This window comes from Strix aluco, chromosome 1, assembly GCF_031877795.1.
Source record: "Strix aluco isolate bStrAlu1 chromosome 1, bStrAlu1.hap1, whole genome shotgun sequence".
Taxonomy (NCBI): Eukaryota; Metazoa; Chordata; class Aves; order Strigiformes; family Strigidae; genus Strix; species Strix aluco.
In genome coordinates, this window is record NC_133931.1 from 20,266,071 (window position 1) to 20,292,065 (window position 25,995).

Sequence of the window (25,995 nt, forward strand, 5' to 3'; positions counted from 1 at the left end):
ATCAGCCATCCTTAGCATAGGGGCGCACTCATACACGCATTCCTGTCAAGTCATCTTGTGAAAGGCTGCTTGCTTCCAGCTTGGCTTGAAAGTGCAACCTTAATAAAACTCACTGAAGTCTGAGAGAAAATAGCAGTTCTGCAGCAGATAGTGTAGGGGAAAGAGACTGGGATATGCATATGCAGCTGACTAAAGCAGGCTACATGCTGGACTGTAACAGAGAGGAAACAATAAATCTTAACTACTATGCAATAAATATTCCCAATTTTAACTAAGGAAGCTATCCTCATAGTGAAATTAAAAAAAATAACAGAATATCCAAGCTTGATTACTAAAGTGTGTTCCTCCAGTCCTTTTTCCAAAGACTTTAAGGGAAATTAAGAACAAATTTAAAGGAAGAGGAAGGAAAAGTTTGTCTTAAAGTAGGAAAGGAAAGTAATAATAACATGTCAGTTTTCCTTTCCTTTGCTTTCCTGGCAGCGATTCTTGTTCATATAGGCTGTAATAACCAGCGTCGGGGTCCAGAAGCCAGTGGGAGAAGATTTAACCGGATTCAGCATGGGCAGTGCACCTATACTTTCATTCTGCCAGAACAGGATGGGAACTGTCGTGAAAGCACGACAGACCAGTACAACACAAATGCTCTTCAGAGAGATGCTCCTCACGTGGAACAAGATTTCTCTTCCCAGAAACTGCAACATCTGGAACATGTGATGGAAAATTACACTCAGTGGCTGCAAAAAGTAAGTGGTGTTTTTTTTTTGTTTCTCACTAAATGGATTTTTTTGGTGATGCTTATGCTGTTCAAAGTTTTCTTTAGTTTCTGTGAGAACTGAGGTAATAAGGATTGATCTAGTTCGTGGCTGTGTAGGGGAGAAATGTTTCAGCCAGAGCGCACCCTTCTTAGTGACATTGCTCTTGGGAGCAGAATTTTCTTCACATTACTGAAAGATGTAATTTCTTAAAGCTTTATCTCAAGAGACCATGGATGTTTGTGAGCCAGAGAACACAAAAATCCTCCAGAGACTCTAATGACAGAACTTTCTAAGTATTCCTATAAACTCTACTCGTAGTTCACAGCTTCAGACCAGATGCCACGCAGGATACCTGCTATTCTGACAGCATTTCAAAAAAGTCAGCATTTAAAGACACCAGGTTAAGAATATCATTGTTCCTCCATAAATAGATCTTGTAATACTATTCTACCCAGCTAACTGCTGGAAAGAAAGAAGAAAGTATATAGGTATTCACACTCCTAAAACATCGGAAGTAAAACTTTTTAACTGTAGATTACACCGGATTTGAAACAGCCTGTTTTAATTTGTGTGTGTATATGTGCATTCTTTCATAGAAAGGGAAAAATGGGTTTGAAGGTGTTGCAGTAACTTAGCAGAAGTAAATATTTTTAAGAATTTGTGGAATAGCTCTAAACTTCTAATGAACTTTTCAGTATTTTATGTATGAGCTGAAGTTTGGGCTTGAGAAGACTTAAATATGTGAATAATTTCACTTATATAGGCAACCCCATTCACCTTAACAGGATTACTCACTTGTGTAAAATTACATACCTTTCAGGATCTTGTCCATGCCTTGGTAATGAAAATACCTTGGGATAGATGACCAGTAAAACTAAATAAACAAACAGTCTTTGTATATAGTTATTTGTAATATTCCCATTCTCACACTGGCATTTTGACCTGGCAAAACTTAGAAAATTGAGTGGTGCAGCTAGTCATGTAAGATGGCACAAGAAAATGCTGTATGTACCCATTTGAGAGATACGTGATTTAACTCTACCACTTGTTCATACTAAAAGTGAACATCATTAAAAATCTAGTGAAGACTCTACTAGTTGAGCTAAAACTTCATATTAGCACAGTTACTCTTACCTATCTGATTTGCAATTTTTGTTTTATACAGACAGTATACAAGACAGAAATATGTTAAAAAGCATATGCAGCCATCCCCATCCCCTAAAACTACTCAAATCTTTAGAGAGGATTTCCTGATCTCTTGGTAAATGACTTGTGCTCTTTGCATATCTGGCTCTAGCAAGAGAGAAAAGACTCTGTCCAGTAAATGTGTGAGTATAAAACAAAATATAACCAAAGATTTATTTTTTAGACTACTTTCCTCATTTTTTTAATATCTTGGTCTGCTTTGCGGAATATAAGGCTGGAAATGAGGGAATGTCTTTTGTAGAGGGAAGCATTTCTTAAGAAATTATTTTACCTTGGGAGGCTGAGGCAAGCACTAAAAAGAGGAAAGTTTTTATCTGTGTTTATGCACACATGATTTTACTTGAGCAAATTGCCTGCTGAATCATGCTTATAAGAGTTACTTATTCTGTGTTTGTCCACTAGAGACTGAACTAAGATCACTGTTTCGCTGTGAACTGAACATGAATAAATATGAGTCTCTGGAGTGTGAATGTCTGAGTTGGGGTTAGTCCTCTCACACTTTGGAGGGAAGTGATTAAACAGGTAGGAAGCTCAATGAAAGGGGTTTATATTTGAGGACTGTTTTCTTCTGCAGTGATTGTGTAACTGGCTATGAGCAGAACCATCCCCCTCCTCCTTTCCTTCCCAGCCCCCAACCCTCTACTCCCAGGGGTTTACATAAAACTGGGATTGTGCACATATCTCCATGTGTCAGTTTTCCCTGGAATGAAAGGACCCGTTTCTCTGTGTGATGGAGTATGGCTCATTCTAAACAAATGAGGCTGATGCAGCTCCATTATAGCATCTCTGAATACTGAATTTGCTTTGTTGCTGTTACCATTACAAAGCGTCTCAGCCATAACTCATTTCCTTTCAGAACAAGCATAATGCTTAAGTTTAATGAATATATTATGTAGATATCTTGCATCTCATTTTTATGCTCTGCATTTATGTTACCCCATAGATTTTTAATATCAGATATAACTGCTGCTACACTAAACAGCATTTTACAGTGCACCTGCTGTGAACAAAGTAAAGAATAATTAATGGTTATAGGTCTATGACTGGAAATTAATAGATATAATAAGAAATAGTGTTTAAGAATTTGAGATATATTCTGACTTGCATAAAGGTAATTTGTTTATTACTTCAGGTAATATATATTGCTTTCATTAAAATTGTACATAGGCAGTGTTTAGCAGGGTGAATTATTTTCTCAGCACAAATGCTAGCCTGCAATATTGAAAGAGTATTTATTAAGAAAATTTGTAAGAATCATGGTTTGCTTATTTCTGTAGTATTGTAATTTAAAAATATTTTTTCTTGATATCTAAACTAGCAGATTTCTAAAAGCCAAAGAGATGTTCTTTTTTTAAAAAGGCAATTTTTTAATGCTTAAAACCATAAGTGCTTCTTTGATGACCTACAAGTTTAACTGTAGATTAAATGTGCTTACTTGGGGAGCCAGTTACAGGCAATTAAGTCCCAGCCTTGTCCATTAGCATTTGCATATCTATAGTCAGCTTTACTGGGATTGGTTGGCAAACCAGGGACATGGCAAAATGCTCCGCAGAGAAACTACTTGGAAGAAGATGACTTGGTAAACATTTTTAGAGATTTTCCTAGAACTGTTTATTTTAATACCGGATAACTTTCCCCATTGTTTAAGCTTGGGTTTCATTTCTGCAATATGTTTATACTAATAGTTCAAAACAAACAGTTCATCACATTTTCTTTCTTGCAGTAACTAACTGGCACACATGATAATGTTTGGTATTTAATAGCAGTGTCTAAGTATTGGCAAAGAGGAGTTACATGAAATGTTATCATCACGTTTTGCTTGGGAACTTTCTGTTAGTCAGCTTGCTGAACTTACAGCATTGATGGACTCAGTATACATTCAGGATAGCTATATAGATGAGTGTTTTATATACTTATCCTTCAGTTCAAACAGTAGTAATAATTGTTATTACAGTAATAAGTGAGTTTTACATAATCCATTCTTTCTTGGTTTTTGATCATTACCTCAGCAGAATACCATAAAAGTTTCAAATGAATGCTTAATGATAGTATAGTATAAGAAGCTAACACAGATGTACAAGTTTGAGTTGAAAGTGAACCACAATTATTCTGGTCGGACAGTATCCAATCTGAACTTTTTTTTCCTTTCTCTGCAAATATTGATGGCACCACTACACTTAAACCAAATAAAGAAGCTTCAACTCACTTCCTTTTCCCTTCAAAGTGCCTGTGCTGTCACCAGCTATAACAGAAGTATAAAATGATGAGCTGGATTCAGTCATTAAAGAAAGAAATTATGAGCAATTTTTCTGGGGTATCTGTAGCCATTTGATAGTCCACTTTAAAGTTTATTCTTACCATGGTTTTGATAAATTATTTGTCTATGGCATTCTCTGTGCTCTCTGACTTCCTTATTTTGCAGAAGTAACATTGCTAGTGCTCACCTGGGTTTTAAACATGCAAGGAGTCTAGGTTTTGAGGGGAACCAGTCATTGTATAGAACAAACTGGCTTTTGGAAAGGCTGATGTCTGTCACTATCTGCTGTGGCTTCACTGAAAGTCTGCCCCTCTCTGCTGTCTTTACCAGCAGGAACTAACACTGCAATGAAATAGGAATAATATGCTTATGTGTGTGGAGTGGCTGGATTTTGCCTTGAATTTTATATGGTTTACCGAAGATGGGAAAATTCTTTACATGTCACTGTTGCTGTGAAGCTGTGTGAAAGTGTGACAGAGCCTGCCTGCCCTCAAGAGGGCACAGCTAAAGAGCTGTCATAATATCATATGAGACAAATTTATATTAATATAAAGATGGAGGTGGCCATAGTATATGTAAAATTTTGTCACTTTAGGAAACCAATTTTCCCTAGTTGACTATTACAGGAAGTAGTATCCCTTTTATTTATGGTTATGTCTCACTGAGCATATTTGTAATGTAACATGTGACCTTAAAGTCCACATAATATTTGGATGTTCAGCGTAACCAGGAGATCCATAATGAACTCCCGTTAGTTTTCACAAATAAAAGCAGGTCATTGGATTTGGAATCTGCATTCGGCTTGTATAAGCATTACTAAGAGGGCTGTGTAAGGAATGGCTTTTCAGAAATAATTTTTCAAAGTGGGCCAAGGCTAAAGGCAAACAGTGAGAAAGCCTCATCCAAAACTGGCCACTAGCCTTCTATTTGGCATCCAGCTTGAACTTGCATTTCTTGTCTAGACCCAGAGGTTATTTACTATTCTAGGTGCTCCTTTTGGCTTTGGAGTCAATGAATTCTCATATCCAAAGCAGAGCCTCATCCTAGTGACATATGAACTGCAGTTCCCACAAACAAGCTGTGACACAAATGGTGGGATTCAAATTATTGGGATTACTTATATATGCACTACTCAATGGGTAAGTATATATAAAAGCCAAATTTAAGGAGCAAAAATAACTTCATGGAAACAAACTTGTTCTAAGAAAATTCACATTTGAATGTAAAACCAAAATTATTTATTTACCTCTAAAAAAAAATCTCTTGGCCAGTAATATGCCTGCATTTCAAAACTTTATTAATCGAATTATGGCAGTCAGTGGGATATTCTGAGGTACCCACAAGAAAGGAACAAGACTTCAAATGTGGAAATGCCTGAAAGCCTTACATTATTGGGGGATAACCTATTTGGCAATGGTTTTTTCTAAGAATCGGAGAAGTAGGCTGAAGGGCACTCTTACATGTTGCCACATTTGGTAGCAAATTACTTAAAAAAATTTCCCATGCTTGAACAGAAGGCTTTATCATAATATTCAGTAGAACCTGAATTTGTTTATTTTCAGTGATGACAGCTGTAATTAGGAACTTTCTGGTAACAATAAAATATTACATTTATTAGTCATCAGAACTGTCCAACCAAGATGCCCAGCGGGAGATATTATTTGGAGTACTGAGAGTTTTTCTAAATGAAACTGATATAAAGTAAATGGTGTGTCATTTTGAGGGTGCTGAGAACTCATCGTTCCCATTCCCTTCTGTGGTTTGGAAACAATCTCTACTTCAGAGTGCTGGGTGCCTTGGAAAAAAAAAAAAAAAAAAAAAAGACAGCCCATGTGGGAAAAGTATAGAGCTGGGTATTTTAGGCCTGTATCATCCCACCCAAATTTCTGGCCAAAATCCAGAGATACCCAAGATAGGTTTTTCTTTGCTGTGGGGAATCTCTCAGTGTTGTGTCAAGAGACAGTAGCAAGCCCAGAGGAAGAGCCAGCCATTTGAACTGTCCTGTGGAAGTCCCTGCTTCTCTTCATTTACTCCAGGGAAATCCTGAGCAGCTCACTGATTTAAATACCTCAGTTAAGTGTGATGGATTTAAGCTTTACTTCTGTCCATGGCTGTAGCATAGACTTCCCTTGTGACTGCAAGAAAATCGTAAACTTTAAGTATTCCTGTTTCCCTTTCCTAACAGAGATATAGTACTACTACTCAATTTCACAAGGCTGTTGGGAGGCTTAATATGTTATTTTTTTGTGTTGCTTTTGGAATCTTTCTGGTGGAAGGTATTTTGTGCTATTAAAAGTTTATGTACGTTAATAGTACTTTCAATGTTTACAGAAAACAATGTGAGATTTAAAAAATCTTTCAGAAGGAAATTAGTTTTAAAATTAGTAACTAAAATAATTTATAAAAAATAAGCAGATAGATACAATGAATATGAATCTATAATGCTAAGTATATTTTGCAGGTTGCAGTTGAGTAATTGGATTATATATGCCCTGCTAACAGAATGGTCCTCATTCTTGCAGTGTTCTTAAAACCTGTCAAGTAGCTTCTGCTCCAACCTGTATTCGTCTAAGATGAATAGGACTGTAATTTAGTCTTGTACATATTCTCAGGAAGACCAGTGAGGAATGGCTAGTTTTTCAGAGCTATTGTTACCGGCACTTTTGAATAAACTTGTCATTATCAAAACTGGGCTCACTTGGGTGATTTATTGCAAGCACATCCTGAAAGGTGAAGAAACTTAACAACCTGCTTGTATTCATCTCAATTTACAGTTCAGCTTAGTTCAGTCCTCTTTGTATTTGCAATAAGTTGCAAACAAGGAACAACTAGTAAATGTGGACCTTCTAGAACCAATATCATGGTTTTAGCTATGCTGCAAACCTCATCTTCAGCACCAGCAGCTCAAGTGTCTTGAATAAACAGCCCTCGTATAAAAGTCTTCCTAGTAGCATAAGGATTTCCTCTCATTAAAAGGTTGAAGTTTGATCAGGAAAAGGAAATTGAAATAGTTTCATATTTCATAGGAAGGGTTCTTTTCCTTATGAAACAAGCTGTACTTTAACACAAGGTTGTTCTTGTGTAACCACATGTGCGTATTTCAGACAGTATTATGAAACAGCAGGGCAGTGAATATTCACTTGGTAGAGTAACTTAGAAATGCCATATATTGTTGCACATTATTTGCACTACATTCTCATTAATACTCCTGCACAAAGATCAAGCTTAGCTTTTTAATATCTTAGGATTCAGGTTAACCTAAGGAAGTGTAAGTCACTCCTGAACTGGGATAAGAAATCAAACTAGTGCAACTTCCTTGTCTAAACAAGACCTAACTGTGGGGCTATGCTCAGCATTGAACAAGTATACGGGTACAGACAGTCCAAGCAAGACTTGGGGTCACCTGGAAAGATGCTCAGTTGCACCATTCTACATTTCTAAAAAAAGTTTGTTTTCAGAATTAAAACAAAGAAACCAACCAAACAAAAAATAATGGATTAAGATAATTTTATAGTCCTCAGAGGAAGTGATATAGAAAATCAGTATTCTAGGCCATGGAGTTACATGATTGAAAGAAATTTCTTAATCTCCCTTAAGCTTGAGAAGCAGAAATTAACACCAGAAAAGATATCCATTAAGAAAAGGATAATAGTTAGAGAACTGTGCTAGTTTTATGGTGGAATAGGTGTGTCTTTAGCAAAGGTACTTTAAACGTCTGTTATATGGTAGTACATGGTCAGTCATATGATCTGTGTTATTATTCCTGCCTTAAAAGAGAGTGAAATAGGCTGAAAATGCAGATACGATCTTGCAGTTGGAAAATCTGTGTTGACAATCCATGAGTAAAAAGTGGCTGATCAAAAATTCTGTAAGAAGTCTGCAGAATTCCTTTCCCTTGCACACATCATCCCAGAGTGTGGATGTGTGCACACATACACACATATATGCATTTAGATTTTTGAAGTGTTTGGTGTTAAGGTACATGGAAATCTCTTTCTAAGTGTTGTGTCTTAAATCCATTCTTACATTTTACACCTACTTACCTGCTGTCAATCTGTTGTTCTCCTGGAAATGAGCTGTTGGCTCAAAAAAACTAGAAGTGTTGGTAGCAAGATGAAACCATGTGTATTGTACATGCATTAATTCTGTGTGAATGAGTCGTTGTACTGTGTTGCTGATAAATTATAAGTATGCTTTTGCTTTTGTCGTTTCTAGAATGTATTTGAAGTAAGAATTGTCATATATTCTGGAAAAAAATATAGACTTTTGTAGGCCCCATCCCAGACATGTTTCGGTCCTTACATGTGCATATGTTGCAAGACAAACCTGATGATTGTGCATGGCATCTGCTTCTCTAATAGTATTTGGCATAAGACATAACTATATAGTTATAATTTTCATCAGGTCTTCTGGGAATTTTTATTTATTGGAGTGAATTCTTGCCATTTGTCATGTTTTGACTAGTTGTCTTGTTGCATGTAATGTACCAGGCGTTCCTTCTGCAATAGGAATGTATGGGAAAACCAAAATCCACTTGTTCCAGTTAGTAGAATTCCCTTCTGACTCTGTGATGCCCGAGGATTTGGATCCTGGCATCCTTCCTCCTCCCTCTGTACCAAGCAGGCAAATAGGCTTGAGAGATTACCCTAGAGATAGGATAAGCTCTGAGCATCCCTGCCAGGAAATTAAGGCAAGGCTAGAGAACTGTGGGAGAAAACTGGGAGTATCAGCAGACGACCTTAGAAGGTAATTTGTCTCTTTCTGACAGCATGGCTTCTTCTGCACTAGAGCATGGATGATCAAATTGATGCCAATCAATTTTGAATCTAAAAACTATTTCTGCTGCAGGCTGATATGACATTTATAGACTGATCCTGACTTCTTTCACATCCAAACTTCCTTTAAAGGCTTTCTGTGTGAAAGAGGATTTTCTTGAAAGATATTATCTCTGTTACAAAACTGCTGTCTTAGGGATAACATTGTTTAGCATGCCAGGCTTTTAGTTTCCTTGTCCGTGATCCACACCAGCCTAAACCTGCAGAGGGAACTTGCAAGGTTTCAAAGAGAAAAACACTGGTGTCATTTGAGTGCTCCTGCCCACTATTTTAAATGTTACAACAAACTTTCAGTCATTATCAAAGGTTCTCCAGCCTTCAAAGTGGCGTTCTTACTTCCTGACTGTAGGTGAAAAAAATGTGATTCTAGATATGTAAATATACTATTTTGAGATGTATTTTAATATTTGATCTTTAACACACTCCAAATCCACAGAACATATTTTAAATACCCAGAAAAATCAAAGAAGTTGTCCTAGTACAATCTCTGGAGATGCTTTTATATTTGTCTTCAGGGTTGTGGTAGACTTGCCTGCCCTTTGGATCATGTTATTTATGAATGTTTTAAATTTGTCAGCCTATGCTTATAAAAGTTTATTTTTCTCTCTAAATCTCTTGCCTGCAAATACAATCTTGCACAGTGGAGATTTAGGAAAAAATAATGTAGTTGTTGTTCAATGATAATTTTGTAGGTTTTTTTCCTAAACATAGTATTGAATGAATTTTCAATTTGGATTAAACCATCTATGACTCTATTTAAGTGTGCTGATCACTTTCATACGTTCAGCTTTGAATAGCTTCAGCAGTAATTATCTTCTGGGAGTTGTAGTTCTCATGCAGAAGTCTTTTGCAGGAAAGAGACCTGTATGAAATGAATCTGTTTCAAAACTCTCCCATCAGCTCAGTGTGTGGGTAACAGCGAGGGTGAATAATAGGGTCATTTACATGCCTTTCTCTTCTCTCTTCAGAGTCACGCATTTGTGTCTCAAGAAGGCAAAGATCTTCAGATAATTATCTCACTATCACTATCAGAGCATTAGTTCTCCTAAACCCCTAGTATTTTCTATGAAAAACCTGTGTAGAAATGACTTTATATTTCTGAAATCTCACAGAAACACTATATATAACCTGGTTCTCTTAGGTCTCCTCCAACACCAAAGGACTCTATGAAGACTGCCACAGCCTTTGAAAATTGGGCATTGATATGTAGATAGTAGCTGAAATGAGGATTTAGGATCACTGCCATTATCATTTAGGTATTAAGTATATTTACTTGTGTCATAGTTAAATATTTACCCTCTACAGTCTTAATACATCAGGAAATTCCTGTGGCCTTCTAGGCCACATCAGCAAGTCAACACAGTAACGGGCAGTCCCCAAACCATGATGTCTTTGGTGCTGTGCCTGGAATTTTGAGGATCTGCTTAGAGGGAAAATTGCTCAAAGAGATGACCTAATCTCTTCCTGAATGAACTATTCCCCTTTGTTCTTTGGCTAAAACTTCATACTTCACTCTGTGTGTGACTTACCATAGTAGAGATAAATGGTCAAGGGCCACCTATCTTTCCTGCGTCACTTCTATCCTGTTAATGGGAAAGGCCACCAATGCTCTGCTAGAAAGTTTTTCTGTGTTACTATTTCTGTGCAGAGGAGATATGGACTGCAAAATTCTTTATCACTTTAGCCTGTTAACTACAGAGGTGATGATTAAGTTTGTTTCTCTTCACATTTTTCTTAAATGATCCAGTTTGATCTCTTGGCTTTTTCAAAATTCTGGCTGATGCAATAAATATACTTTTATATATTCCTCTGACATAGTTTACCTCCTTGACATCGTACAACTCGTTATGGCCTCTGCCTTCATTTCAGTTGTTAAAGAATTATTTGTACCTGTTACAATACCAAAGTTTTATGCAGAAAAGCATAAGCAGGACTGTAATTATCCAGAGAAGCATAAACTGTATTTGCAGAGGCACACAAGATGCACAAGGCACACAGGGCAAGAGGAGTTTGCCAAATAGTAGAAGGGTTGTCAGTAAAGATGAAGGATGATTACATCAGAATGAATTCAATAATCATTGGTAAAAGAGAAATTTTTATAGTTTAATCTGCTTGATGAGCCATTGTGCCAGTCACTGTACAAAGATACAATACATGGCTCTGTCTGCAACTGACAAATATCCTGTTGAATGAATGATTTCAAATCCTCATTAGCTGAGTTTTGCTGAGAAAGCTGGCTTTGTTTCACACCCCACTGACTTCCCTGAAACCAGGATATTGGTTGAGTTTCTACATCTCACCTCATTGGCAAAATGCTTGCATGTCATTGCATGCTTACATACACTGCTCTGAAGACACAATGTAATGCTTGGGTAAACTATATGTGAAATATCTGTGATGAGTTTGTGGGTTGGGTAAACTGTAAACGCAGTAAGAATTTATGTAGCTTTTTCAAGTGCTTTTTAATGATTTTTGAATTCCATAAAATAGTTATGGGGCAGGTAACTCCCAAAGGAACTGAAGATGAGTTTGTAACTGCAGACTATTGCCTCTTGAAAAGGGTCATATCAGAGAAAGTGTAAAGGGACCTGGAAAAAGATTGGAAGGGCTAAATATAAGGTGGGAGGTGGGGGTGGTGCTTCAGAGCAAGAAGTCTATTTGAGGTTGATAGAGGATTTTCATTAAAAGTCTGACAGGAAGGGTGAAGGTTGCTGTTGTAATCCTTAAATTTGTGTGCTGCCCAAGGTATCAACATCTCACTAAAGCACACACAATAAGATAACTTGTCCTGCAGTGACAGAAAAGTCGAAAAATTACTCTACACTGTGTTCAGTAAAAAGCCCTGAAACTATTTACTGGCTGTGTGGCCCTATTAAGATCATAATACTACATATTTCAGTAATATTACAGCCTGCTGAAGAAAAGCTCATCATAGTTGAGGAAGATTTTATTTAAAATAAGACTTTTCATTTTTTTAAAAAAAGAACAATTATTTTTCAAAATTTAAGAAGAATACAGGAGTGAGGCAAAGAAGATGCTTATGATAATGTTTTAATGAGGAAATCATGAATTCACTGAATTTTGCTGGTTGTTAAAATATCTGAAATGCAAATGACATCCAGCTGAAATGTTGAGCAGAACCAGAATGCTGTGTGTAGCAGCGCAGGTGGTCACCAACGCATCACTCTCTTGCCAGGAATGCTCTCACAACTGTCAAAGACAACCTCAAAAGTAGAGTTTGTGTTTGCACCATGGAGAGACTGTGATGAGCTAGGGTTCAGAAATACAGGCATATAGGCATGTGCCCAAACTTGACAACTTTAGATTTTGCAAGATCTAAAGACTCGTTCCCGAAAGTGCCAAGGGTCTTGTTTTTCAGTTGATGGTACTCAGAACTTTCCACAAAACATCTAGCACATTACAAGATTTACCCCTATAAAATAAATTGTTTTCATTTCACCATTGGAAAGTGTTATCACAAGCACATAGCTACTTTTCAGTAATCTTCAACAGGAGGTAGAACCAAGTGGAATCGCTCTGTTACACTAAACAAGTACACATCTATTTTATACTTTCAGATAAGTGGATGGGAATGGGAAGTCCAGAGCTTCCTATTGAAGCCTTCCTATAGGGAACAATGTCACAACAATTTAAAGCATCAAAAATGGGGAATTATAATTTCTTGCACAGTTCATCTAGAGGATTAAATGACCTTAAATACTTCTTTTTGCCAGTGCATGATAACCATTATGGCACATGCTGTACTGACCACCAATAAGTCTTAAAAACATAAAAATATTTCATTATTGTTATGTATAGAGTGAGTGAATAAATTATGTATTTAAGTGTTTATGCAACATATTTATATATTGACTTTTAAAGTGCAATGGATGTACCAACATTAAAAAGAGTTATAAAATTAAACACAGACAGAAATAAAAGAATTTGTCTGGAATTCAGGTTCTTAAAGCTAGGATTACTCTTTGTATTTCTTTAACACTAAAACAGTAAGTCAAAAAAAGCAGCAGTTGTTACCTTCTACCTTAATGCCTTCCAGTGCTCGCCACAAAAAACCTGCAGTATGAACCCTAGAAATAAAAAAAAAAGTTTCCTTCATCCAGGATTTAACACTCCTACACATCTTGGAAACATCTAGTAATTTGGTCATTGACCCCATAGGGTATTTCCTAGAAGCAGAATTGAGCAAGAGTGAAAATGATTTTGTTGCAGTGTTATGGGCATGAAGATATGACATGAATTCTTGATTTGTAAAATACAAACCAAGTGGGGCATCCTTTTCCTTTTTGTGCATTTTTAAAAACGACTTCAACGTTTTCATTCATTACTTTGCTGCCGAAATCATGCTGAAATCATCTCCTGAAAGTATGATCAAAACTTTTTGGACTTTTGTCACTAGAATTAGCCTGTCTTTTTTTTTTTTTTTTTTTTTTTTTTTCCACTGGGCTATAACTCACCATGATGGAACACTGGAAATGTGTTTTAGGGTAAATTTCCCATTTTCATTCTTCTTAAGTTTCAGGATGACACTTCAGTGTTAGTTATGTCAGCGTGGTTTTGAACGCTGTCATATTTTCACTTCCATAATAAAATCCTTCTGAAAGGCTATAAGCAAGCTGCAGCAAGATTATTTTTAGAATGCTACTCATAAAGCAAAACAAGCTTTATATTATGAGACAGCTTCACATCCTAAGTCAGAGTTGCTCAGTGTTTTTTGTATCAGAGTGGATATTAATTTTGGGTTTGCTTCTATCACGCTTAGTCTGGTATTGCTATCATGTTTTCCAGGTGTTGTTAGCATGAGCCCTTACCAAAAAGTAGGGCTAGAAAAAACAGGATTTTCCTATGGGAACATGAACCCAAAGGAGGTTTTCAACACATTCCACAAACTCAAACAGTTATCATTAAATACTCTCAAGAGGATTAGAAACCAAAAAAAAAAAAGTCTCTGGACTCTCATCCAGAGTGTGATGTTAATGAATTCCTGTGGAGCTTGGCCCGGTGCTGCTCACAGTGAATCAGTGGTAAAATTCTGAGCTCAGTTCCTGTCCAGGAAAGGGCACTTCCCAACCTCAGGCCCACCCAGCTGAAGCTGACCCCTTGCCCCCTCCTTCCCCTGACACTTTCAGGAGTGACAGAACTTTCAGGTCTACTTTTTGGCCCTGGCTCTCTGGAGTCACCTACTTCAAAACTCCTCTGCTCTAATGTAGGGAGATTTCTTAACGGTAAGGGACAGACCTCAGATCTGTCCTGACAAATCTATTTGGCCAGCAGGGACAGGGAAGGGATCTTACCCCTGTACTCGGCACTGGTGAGGCCGCACCTCGATTCTTGTGTTCAGTTTTGGGCCCCTCACTACAAAAAGGACATTGAATTACTCGAGCGTGTCCAGAGAAGGGCAACGAAGCTGGTGAAGGGTCTGGAGCACATGTCGTACGAGGAGCGGCTGAGGGAACTGGGGTTGTTTAGTCTGGAGAAGAGGAGGCTGAGGGGAGACCTCATCGCCCTCTACAACTACCTGAAAGGAGGTTGCAGAGAGCTGGGGATGAGCCTCTTTAACCAAGTAATGAGCGATAAGACAAGAGGTAATGGCCTCAGGTTGCGCCAGGGAAGGTTTAGACTGGATATTAGGAAGTATTTCTTTCCAGAACGGGTTGTTAGGCATTGGAATGGGCTGCCCAGGGAGGTGGTGGAGTCCCCATCCCTGGAGGTGTTTAAGAGTAGAGTCAACATAACGCTGAGGGATATGGTGTAGTTGGGAACTGTCAATGTTAGGTTAATGGTTGGACTGGATGATCTTCAAGGTCTTTTCCAACCTAGATGATTCTGAAATTCCCAGATGGTCAGGAGGAATTTTAAAGGGCTGGAGGGGTATGGTGCAAAATGCTAGCCTGGCACCCACAGAGACTGAAGTCTGTTATTTATAGAAAAGCAGAGGCAGAAAACAGATGGTGTGCTTCCTCACAATATGGTCTACAATTGCTGCATTGTGTCAGCACAAATTTGTGGGGTACCACATCAAGAACTGGGTTGATGGCATGGCCTCTATCCCCAGCCAGTTCTTTCCTCTGCATGCCTAGAAAGATAGCAGCTAATACCATGTGCAGTGGCAGTTTTATAATACAAAAAAGACCACTTTTAGAAAGCCCTGGTAAAACAGTATAAATAAGAAATCATGTCAATGGCATCAGTGGAATAATGCCAGTGTCAATCTGCTGCAGCTGAAAGAAGACTGAAGCCCAGCCTGTGAGAAGCAGACAAACCCGGATTTTTTTTGTACATTTGAGGATAGGATTCTGTGTACAGCTTTTATTATGTGCACAGCCTTCTCCCAGCACTCCCCAGGACTGACAGTGGGATGTATATCTCATGAGAACAATTTCATAAAGACATTTTCAAGATTTCCTTTTTTTGTTCACATCAGAAAAACACAAACACAACCTTGCCTATCTTTTTTTTTCAGTATTCCTCTTTCCAGTCCCTTAAAACACCAAAGAAGAACTGAGATGATATCTGTTGAAGTAGAAACAAACTGATCAGGCAGACCATCTTAATTTAAACCTAGACTCGGATTCTATCTGGAATGTATTTTCAGGGGACATTCAAGTTTTTCATGTTTCTTTTGCTGAAGCCAGTCAGGAAATGGTTTTGTTTCTTTTCTGAAATGTTTCAAAGTAGAAAAATCCTTTTTGTTGACACTTTCTGAAGATTATTTGGACATTTCCATGAAATATTTGTGTGACAAAATTGCTATGTAGCAGATGTAATCCAGTTAGAGACCTTCCAACCTGAGGGCTTGAGGCCTCAGGTAAAAGTAGTGACATGGCAGAAGGCAAGAACTGCAAACCAAAGCATTGTGATTTTCAGACAAAAGGTTAGAATTCTTGGTTAAACAATGTAATCTGTCTCTTATTTGTTTATTTATTTATTTATAAATGAATCTTCCTTTTCTTTTAAAAAAATGAGGTTTTTTGTAAACTGAAAGAAATGTCACTAGAAATCATTTTTCTGCTGATAAAATCAGCAGACTGCTACAATGTGACTGTCTTAGGTCTGACTTGAGTGAAAGTAGACTCAAGTTCCATTATTATTTTGGGATATTTAGGAGAAGCCTAAGTGTAATATCCATGTACAGGCACAGTGGAGATGTTAGAAAAGGGATGCACTCTATTGGTGTCCTCCTGTTTATCTGGGAAGAGTTGCTTCTGCAGTTCCTTTTTTTTCCTGAAAAAGATAGAGAGAATATGCATGTGGAATGTTGTTGATATAGAAAAAATCATGCAAACTATCCGAACTAGAGGCATCTGAGTTCAAAGAGAACTATTTGTAACTTTTCTTTCACTGCCCTGGCTTTTGGTTTAATTAAGAAAATATCTTTTGACTGGCTAATCTAGTTCATGCTAAAGGAAAAAAATCATCAATCTGCATAGGAAAAAAGCTCTTATAGTAATTATGTTGTGAAACAAAAAAGTAAATCCATTCTGGACACATGATAAAATTCCACTAGTGATATACTAGAAATGCATCTCTGGATGTTGCAGACATGATCTGAAAACCAGGGGATCTTTCTTTCTGAACTTGGTGGAGCCTGAATGACTTGGTTGATAGGGCTATATGTCATCCCTCTGGCATCTTCTGATGATGATGCTTTTTAATACCATATGCCAGTCACCAAACCCATGCACATTTTACTTTTGTGTTTCTGCACTGCAACATGCTGAGCAAAAATGTTACTGTGAATGTGACCAGATAAAATTTTAAAAATTGTAAGAGCTACTCAAATGTCCTTCACCATAAATGATCTCTTTTTGCTTGAACTTTTAACTTGTTCATATTTTTCAGCTTGTGCTATCTTTGCTGACAAATGAGGAAATTCAGGTATCTGTGATTCTTTTGTATAGTGCTTTTTGCAAAATGATTGTTTATTAAAGACGTACTTTCCAAACAAAGTTTGACTGTTATTGCCTTCCTTTGGGCTATATTTTGCATATGGAAGAAAATACTTTGCCAGATTCTTAAATGCAAAGTTATTCTATTCTGCAAGAAAGTAAGGAAGGTTTTCAATATTTATTTTCATTACAGTGCATAGATAAAAAATCAGAATTAAACCTCTTATTCACAATTTATCACAACTGAATTATGTACATTAAATAAAACATGCAGTGGAGCAGCAACAATCTGTTGTTAGTACAGGTGAAATGCAATTGCAGTTAACATTTATAGGACTTCTAACTTGAAACAAAGTTTACAGAATTACTGACAAACTTGAGAATGAAATGTTATAATGATTATGTTTCAATTTATGAACAGTTTGCTTACATTTTCTGATATAAATAAATTATCTAGGAAGAGATCTTAGCTATAGTGATGTCAAAGGCAGAAAATCAAGTAATTTCTGTGCAGTCAAGACTGCATATCAAACTCTGCTGGTTTAATTTCTGGCATTATGAAAGTAGTAGTCTTCATGATATATGTGCCATACATATATCTATTATAGCTCTCATTAATATTGACAGAGGCTCTATGCTTGCTTTATAGTCTTGCACTCATTTTTTAAATAATGGCAACAATTGATCATAGTTCTATAACCTTTTGTATTCAGGATCTCCACACATTTTACAGACATCATTGAATAAAGCTTCATAACAATCAGAAGGCTTGGTGATGGCATTAATTTTGTTCTCATTATCCAGTGGAAAACCCAAGGTACACAGGCCCTAGCTGATGTACCTTTAGACACTTGCGAAATCTAAGTACAGCCAACAATAAAACCAAGACTTGAGGCAGCTCAAGTGTTTATATGACAGCTATCAGAATACTTCACACTAATACAGATAGGTAAATATCCAGCTGTGTCTCAGATTACTCATCTCATTGGTGTCTGGAAATTTTCTATTTTGTGGCAGTTACTGATTTCATATCTGGTGTCAACTGACACTTCTCAACCTAGATTATGGTGTTGTTTTAAATTAGCTAGGCATCTGGATGCTCATGCATGCATCAAAGCCTCATTCTCAATGCATCAAAAACCATGCCTCTTTGATGAATTTTCTCACTTTATTGGAATGAAAACTAAACCGGCCAGAGCTCCCATGCACATCTATACTATTTCATTTTCTCACTCAATTTCCAAAGTGGCCTTATTTTTCTTGCTTTTGTAAGAGACCAGCCCTGGTCGCACAACCTGATGTGCAAAGGGGCAGTGCTGCTATGCAGCAGTGTATCCTCAGTACCACTAGTGGAAAAGCCAAGCCATTTGACACCTACTTTTGGCTGTCAAATGAAGAGAGCCATTTCCTCTTATTAACAAGTAAAAACTTTTCCGGAACTGAAGAGATTTAGTTATGTTACAGCCCATTGCTTCTCATTGCTGCAGAGAAGGTGTGGAAACACAACACTAACACTAGTGTGTGGAGACAGAACACTAACTTTTAAAATGGAAAGTAAAATCTGAAATTTGTTGAAAATGCCTTACAATGTCCTGTATAATTTATTAGCAACAAAGTCACTCTCCACTGGGGTTAAATGTGATGGCAGGTAAAAGATAAAACATGTGCTGTCTTTATGAATCATACTAGAAACTCATCCAAATGATTGATGAAATGCATAGACCAAATTTTACATAAAGAATGTATGTTAAAACCCTTTGTTTAATCACCAGTAGGAAAATCATACAGTTTAAGAGTAGTTTTGAAGCAATTTTTTGGTTTCTTTTCAATATATGTTGTTTGAAGTTTAGAGGCTCTTGTAAATTCAGAACATGGAAGTGTGTTAGGAGAAAAATATAAAAACCGACCTTCACATGGGCTGTGAGAGCTACCCCTGACTTCAACAGGATAGGTGGCTGTTTAGAGTTATTGAAAATCCTTGCATAGATTACATTTTCAAAATTGACTAATAATCAGGGTGCACAAGCTGCAATGCTCATCTCTTAGGAGCTACAGAATCAACATCTTTTGAAAATTAGACCTGTTAAGAAACTTTGAAGTTCTCCAAAATGAGAGCAGTCCCAGGTCAGACAGTATGTAGGGCAGTCCTATTAAGTCAACAAAGGTAACAAATGTCTACATTTGTTATCCAGGTTTCCAGGTTGCAAATAAGGGAGTCTTCTTATAGTCTTATAGTGTTTGGTTTTGTTTTTTTTCTCCTGATCTCCTTCTATGGCAAGGTGACATGCTTAGTGGATGAGGGAAAGGCTGTGGATGTTGTCTACCTGGACTTTAGTAAAGCCTTTGACACTGTTTCCCACAACATTCTCCTAGAGAAACTGCCTGCTCATGGCTTGGATGGGTGTACTCTTCGCTGGGTAAAAAAATGGCTGGATGTCCAATTCCAAAGAGCGGTGGTAAAGGGAGTTAAATCCAGTTGGCAGCTGGTCACAAGTGGTATTCCCCAGGGATCAGCATTTGGGCCAGATCTGTTTAAAATCTTTATCAGTGATCTGGATGAGGGGATCAATGGCATGCTCAGTAAGTTTTCAGATAACACCAAGTTGGACAGAGATGTTGATCTGCTTGAGTGTAAGAAGGCTCTACAGAGAGATCTGGACAGGCTGGATCAATGGGCCAAGGCCAATTGTATGAGGTTCAACAAGGCCAAGTGCCGGGTCCTGCACTTGGGTCACAACAACCCCATGAAATGCTACAGGCTTGGGGAAGAGTGGCTGGAGAGCTGCCTGATGGAAAAGGACCTGGAGGTGTTGGTCAGCAGGTGGCTGAATATGGGCTGGCAGCGTGCCCAGGTGGCCAAGAAGGTCAATAGCATCCTGATTTGTATCAGAAATAGTGTGGGCAGCAGGACTAGGGAAGTGATCGTTCCCCTGTACTCATCACTGGTGAGGCCACACCTTGAATACTGTGTTCAATTCTGGGCCCCTTGCTACAAGACAGACATTGAGGTGCTGGAGTGTGTCCAAAGAAGGACAACAAGGCTGGTGAAGGGTCTAGAGAATAAGTCTTATGAGGAGTGGCTGAGGCAACTGGGGTTGTTTAGTCTGAGAAAAGGAGGCTTTGGGGAGACCTTATTGCTCTCTACAATTACCTGAAAGGAGGTTGTAGCAAGGTGGGTGTGGGTCTCTTGTCCCAAGTAACAAATGGAAATGGCCTCAAGTTGGACCAGGGGAGGTTTAGATTGAATATAGGAAAAATTTCTTCACTGAAATGGTTGTCAAGCATTGGAACAGGCTGCCCAGGGAAGTGTTTGAGTCACCATCCCTGGAGGTATTTAAAAGACTTGTAGATGTGGTGCTTAGGGCCATAGTTTATTGGTGGACTTGGCAGTGTTAATGGTTTGACTCAAAGATCTTAACGGTCTTTTCCAGCTTAAATGATTCTATGATTCTATGAGTAACAGAGATGAGTTTGTTGTAAAATGGTTACAAAATATGAACATTTTCAAGGGGATTTGCCTCTACACAGAGTTTTGGAACAAATTCCTCAACACTCTTCTTGTGTTGTTTGATACATATTTTTGACTTGGTTCCCAGGCAAAATGTCATTCATTGCAGAACAAATAACTATTTACAATATGGATATTTAATTCATTTTTTATGAGTGAATCTGATGTTGCTGCATATTTGCCTAAACCCACATTGTGTGAATTTTCAGACACATAAAGGAAAGCAGTGTGGTTTTATATATTGCTATTATGTACATCTTTCCAAATTTAACACATTTACTACACTATGTACAATTTTAGCTGACTCTTCATACGTTTCTGCATGTTTTCTACTGTAGGTCTTAGAAAAGCTGTGCTCATATAAATATTTAGAATAACATACTTTTGTTTGATTTACATTTTTTTCAAATGTCTTCTAGTTTGGAAGAGCTAGCTTGTTAGGTCAAGCCACTGTTATCTCTGTTACATAGCATATAAGGGAATGAACTATTAAAATACGTAAGCACAAACAAATTTAGCAAAAATGTAAGGAACATCATCGGTAAAGACATTACTCCACTGTTGAGTAGAAAACACATCAAATTTCCTGTAAGAAGAAGGCATGATAAGAAAATTCCAAGGAACAATGTTATTATATCTGAAAAACTGTAGAAGACTTTTCAACTAAAGATAAAAGATCAGGTCTCTTATCAATACCTCAAACACTCCTTGCAACAGAAAAAGAAGCTTTTATGTGAACTTGTAGGATTATCTGTATTTTAATATCCTTTTTTTTATGTTATCAAGGCTAGGGAATGTTAATACTAATTTGATTTTGATTAATTTCTCTCAGTGACATAAGATGTTCTCTCTTTCTTGTTATACTTACTGGAATATCCACTGGCCTCGCTTCTGTTTCCGCTTATGTTGGCTGTAGATCAGTATAGCATCTCTGAGTTCAACAAAATGTAACTACAAGCAGAACAGGCATTGTTTTCTTTTGCATGTGTACACATAATCTTGAACATATGGTTCCAAGCATATTCTTGATTTAAATTGTCACTAACTTCAATGCATGCTTGTTCTTTATTTTTGTCCTGTTTTGCATTTGTTACCCAAGAGATTCATAGCCAGCTGCAAGGCTCCTTCTTTGGGCAACACCCAAGGGACTTAAATGAAGGCAGCTAGAAAACTCCATTGTATGAAGGCATCCAAAGATAATTAGGTTGCCTGGTACAAGGGACTATGAAGAGAAATGAGACTGGGGGTGGTGAAAACACTCTGAATTAATAATCACTACTAGCACAGGAGATTTTGAGAGTTACTACAGATCAGCTTTCATCTGGAGATAGTTTAACTTCTGGTGAGGCCAACTTTTCTTTCAGATACTCACCATACCAGGAGAGACTGAAAAAGTTATGTTTTCCTCTTATTTCAACACATGATCCAAAGACACTTTGGCAGACTTTAGAATCCCTTTGGCACAAGAGAACTTTTCAGATATATATAATCTTTTTCACCTTCCGGTTATGATTCAGAAATACCTAAACTGTGTTAGTTGAGCGTACTATCTTGAAGAGTAAGATGCAAAAAAGGATTATGTCCCATCTAGGAATTCACAAATACTGTAAAAGAAGGATATTGAATGAAACTCAAAACATCTGCAATTTTGAATGGCAGCATATATATTTTGGAAGAATCCTTCTATCACATTTTGTTTATTATTTACTGTCACTGAACCCACTTATACTGACTTCAGAAATAACATTAGCTAACTGCATTACAAATTTGAAAAGTAATCTCTCTTCAGCACAGGCTGATTTGGTTGAAAGTTGGCATAATGTTAAAGTCATCAGAAATAATGTGGCAGAGTATACTGTTTAACTATCCTGTTAGAAAATACATATTTTTTACCTGGTGATAGTGAAAATTGAGACATATAATAATTCTGATGTATGCACTGGCAATTTTATATGTATCCATCATACTAATACTGACCTCTATTGCTTTGAAGGCAATATTAGCTCTTAGTAACACAATTTTAGTTTAAGATTAGCATATTTTTCCCTTATCATTAAATGCTATTCTCAGTCTATCAGATTTGGTGGAATTAATAGGGTGATTTAAATCTTGAATTTCCTATTCTTCATATCAAGAGGTTATATAGCAGTAAGAGATGAACACACACTGAGCTTGAACACCTCTGCTGAATATCCTGAACAACTGGAAGATGAAGAGGAAACAAGATTTTAAAGGTAGGAAGAGAGGTCATTTTACAGAGAAAAAATCTTGCTTTTTGTTTTCTAAAGTAAAATAAGTTGATCACTTAACTTTTTGTCAGTTCAGTTCTCCATACTTCCAGTCATCATGGTAGCATTTTTCTGTGCTTGTTTAAATACTCTAAGAATAGATGTCCAGAATTGTACAAATTATTCCTGTCTCTACAGTGTTGGTTTTTTTTTTTCTCTAGAAAACTTCAACTAATAAAGATGACATTTGGTGGCAGAAGCTTCCATTTCTAGATGTTAAATAAAAATCTGCTTCCCCAATCACCATATAAATACTTTTATGGAAAATCGAAGCAAAAATTTTATTCAGTTGTAGGGCCATACAGGGATTACATTTAATTTTCAACCTTTTCTTCACCATCTCATTGCCTTGATTCTTTCTTCCTTGTTCTCTTTTTATTTATTATAACTTGACATTAGATGATCTATTCAAGTGCCTCTGTTCTTTATGTCATAGTTTTATATCCTCATTAATACGTTTTTTCCTTTGGTCATTCATTGTAGGTCACTTTCCAGTTCTCACTCTATTATTCAGGTAGTTTCAAGAATTTTCCAAAATTTTAAAATTAGGTTTCAGTTTGATCAGGAGTTGTTATTCATTATTATCTGTGAAAGGAAACGCAATCCTGGCTCAGAAACAACCAGTCTGATGAGCTGGCTTTGTGCTGCAGGTCTTGGATTCCCTGAGATCCCAAGGGTGAGGAGGAACTGGAGTGCCTAGGAGTCAAAGCTGACCCAGAAACCTTGGCACTTGGATGCTATGACTCTCACGAGCTTTGAAACTCATGGCTTCATGTCTGTTGAGGCCGAGATTGAGCCAAGAGTTTTCTAACCTTGGAGGACCTGGGAGTCTGGACATTTGCAGCTGGCAACCCTAGGACTTTCTGGGTCACAGGTCCTTGAGAATCCATTCAGTGGCTCTTTGCAGAACTGGGAGCCTGGAAATGTCTTTGTGTTGGGCCACACAGGAGCCTGGAATTAGAGGTGACAAATCCTGCCTGGAAAGTATGTTTTCATTGCAACTTTGTATTTGATCTTCTTTCATTAAATGTTCTTACAATAATTTGGAATTGTTTTAAGGGGAAACAGTTTTGGAGCAGTGTTAAGTGTGTTACCTTCAAGGGTCTCTGCAAGTTTCTGGATGTTTTGCTCTTGGAAACACTGATATGTGGAAAAAGAGCATTTGAGGTATCTTGCAATGGCTCCAGAAGTTTGATTACAACTCTTGCTCTAGGTTTGCCCTAGAAAGCAAGATGTGTCCTTGTTTTTTGATGACCCTGAGGTTATTTTCACATAAGGGTACATGCAGATGTGTGTATAGTATGTGTTTATGTTGGAATTCTACAATGATCATAATTCTACTTCCCCTAAAATCAGCTGGAGTTTGGCAACCTATTTCAGTTAAAACAAATTACATGTTCATTCAGAAATAAACAGACTCTTTTGGCATGTTGAACTTGTGCCTTTTCATAATGGTTATGAGGCTTGTTGCTTTTTAAAACTGGAATGTGGTTTGTGTAATTTATGGACATAAACTAAAATAAAAAAATTCCAGAAAAAAAGTGACAAGGTTGTTAGGGTTCCAGTAATGTGGATACTTACTGGTTTTGGTTAACTTCTTTTTTCCTAAAGGAATAAAATACATCTTTAGTCTCTGGCTACAGATGCAGATGCTTCCTTAGCACTTTGAATTACCAGAACTTTATGTGGGTGAAAGTCACTCTTAGTGACAGGATCAGAATTAAAGTTCAATTTGGATTAACCTCCAAACATTCAGATGCTTACTGTATCTTAATATTTGAATGCTTATTGGGTAAGGACTGTATCAGCTTCTTTACTATGCAAAATGGGCTAAGAATCCTATGGGAAAAACATTTTGTGTTAAAGATTTCTAATACTTTTTGCCTGAGGAGCTAGGAAGCTTGTGAAACAGTCTTTCTCAGACTTTGTTGCTGTTTTACCAGGCTCTGAATTTTCTGAACTTTCCAGTGCATGATCTAATATAAGGGGAAAAAAAGGCTAGATGTTGTCCTGCTTAGTCCAGTCTGTTTGGACTCTTGGGTCTTCTGATCAGCCTGACAGTGGATGTTTGTATAAAACTGCATGTTCTGACTTCCTATCACTGTCCTAGTACATGGGAGCCTCCCAGCAAGTATTGGCACTGTCACCCATTATTTAGGAAAAACTCACTCATCATCCCACTCTGTTACTCTGTCTCTCAGTCCTGAAGTGAGAGATAAGCCACAGCCTTGGTCTCTCAAGCCATCTTTTATGAAGTAGGGAGAGGTCCTGGAGAGGAGACCAGAGGAATCTGCACTTAAAAGCATGAACTGCAGTGGGACAGGGGTCTGCTAGACCCTTTGTTTAACTGTGTCTGTTAACCCTTGTTAACTGAAATAATGCTTGTTGGGATAGGACAGTGCAGTGGAAAAACAGTATTTGAAACAAAGGTTTAGAACCTTAATTTTTATTTTCAGGCATATTATTAAAATTCAGTGAGCAGGAAAGCAGTGAGACACAGAAATCAGTTCAAAGACCCTACCTGACCTTTAAATAAAAGGTAGAGGAAAAAAAAAAGAGTGATGTGGTTGAGTGTCTATCATAAACCTTTTTAGCTGTCAAAGCAAGAAATACAGTCTATGTTTGGATTACCAAAAATAGAGATATATTTGCTGCTCAATAGAGACCTCTAGAATTGCATGTCACAGTATGCAATTACTAAGATGGATATGAAATATAACATCCAAATAATATTTTTTGCAAAAGAGAAGATATTATAAATAGCTAAATGAATTGTCTCAGATAAAGCAGAAACTATTATGTTTATTACTTTATCTTTTGTTGGCCAAGATTCTGTTCAGCAACATTAAAGTTTAATGTTAAGAATATGCTTGAAATTCTTTACGATCATCACTTAAACAAAAGTGCCAGTGGACATTAGTTGTTAGCTTTAAAATCACTCAGGTGATGATTATAGCTTAAACTATAGATTAACATATAGGGCATATTTAGTGAAAGCAACAGATAAACCTATAGTGACTATAGTGGATCCGGGATTGCATGGATTAAACCAGTGATAGTATTGAAGACCTCCTTTTAAAGAGGTTCTTATTGTTCTGACTGGATTTCTTTTTAATAGGGAACTGCATTCTAAGTAACAAAATTTCCTAAATGGAGATAACATCTTATCTCTCACAATTTGCTGATCAAAAACATCTACTAACTTCATGATCGTTCTAATGATTTAAAAGGACCTATTT

General features: G+C 37.2%; 1 protein-coding gene across 1 annotated transcript in view; it reads left to right on the forward strand.

Annotated features, from left to right (window-relative positions):
- Positions 1-318: 318 nt before the first annotated feature.
- ANGPT1 (angiopoietin 1) overlaps positions 319-25,995 on the forward strand; it is a 171,573-nt gene continuing 145,896 nt past the window's right edge. Inside the window, exon 1 of the mRNA XM_074846774.1 lies at positions 319-743. Coding sequence (XP_074702875.1) covers positions 447-743 — 297 coding nt within the window. The 5' untranslated portion in view covers positions 319-446. The remainder of the gene's footprint in view (positions 744-25,995) is intronic.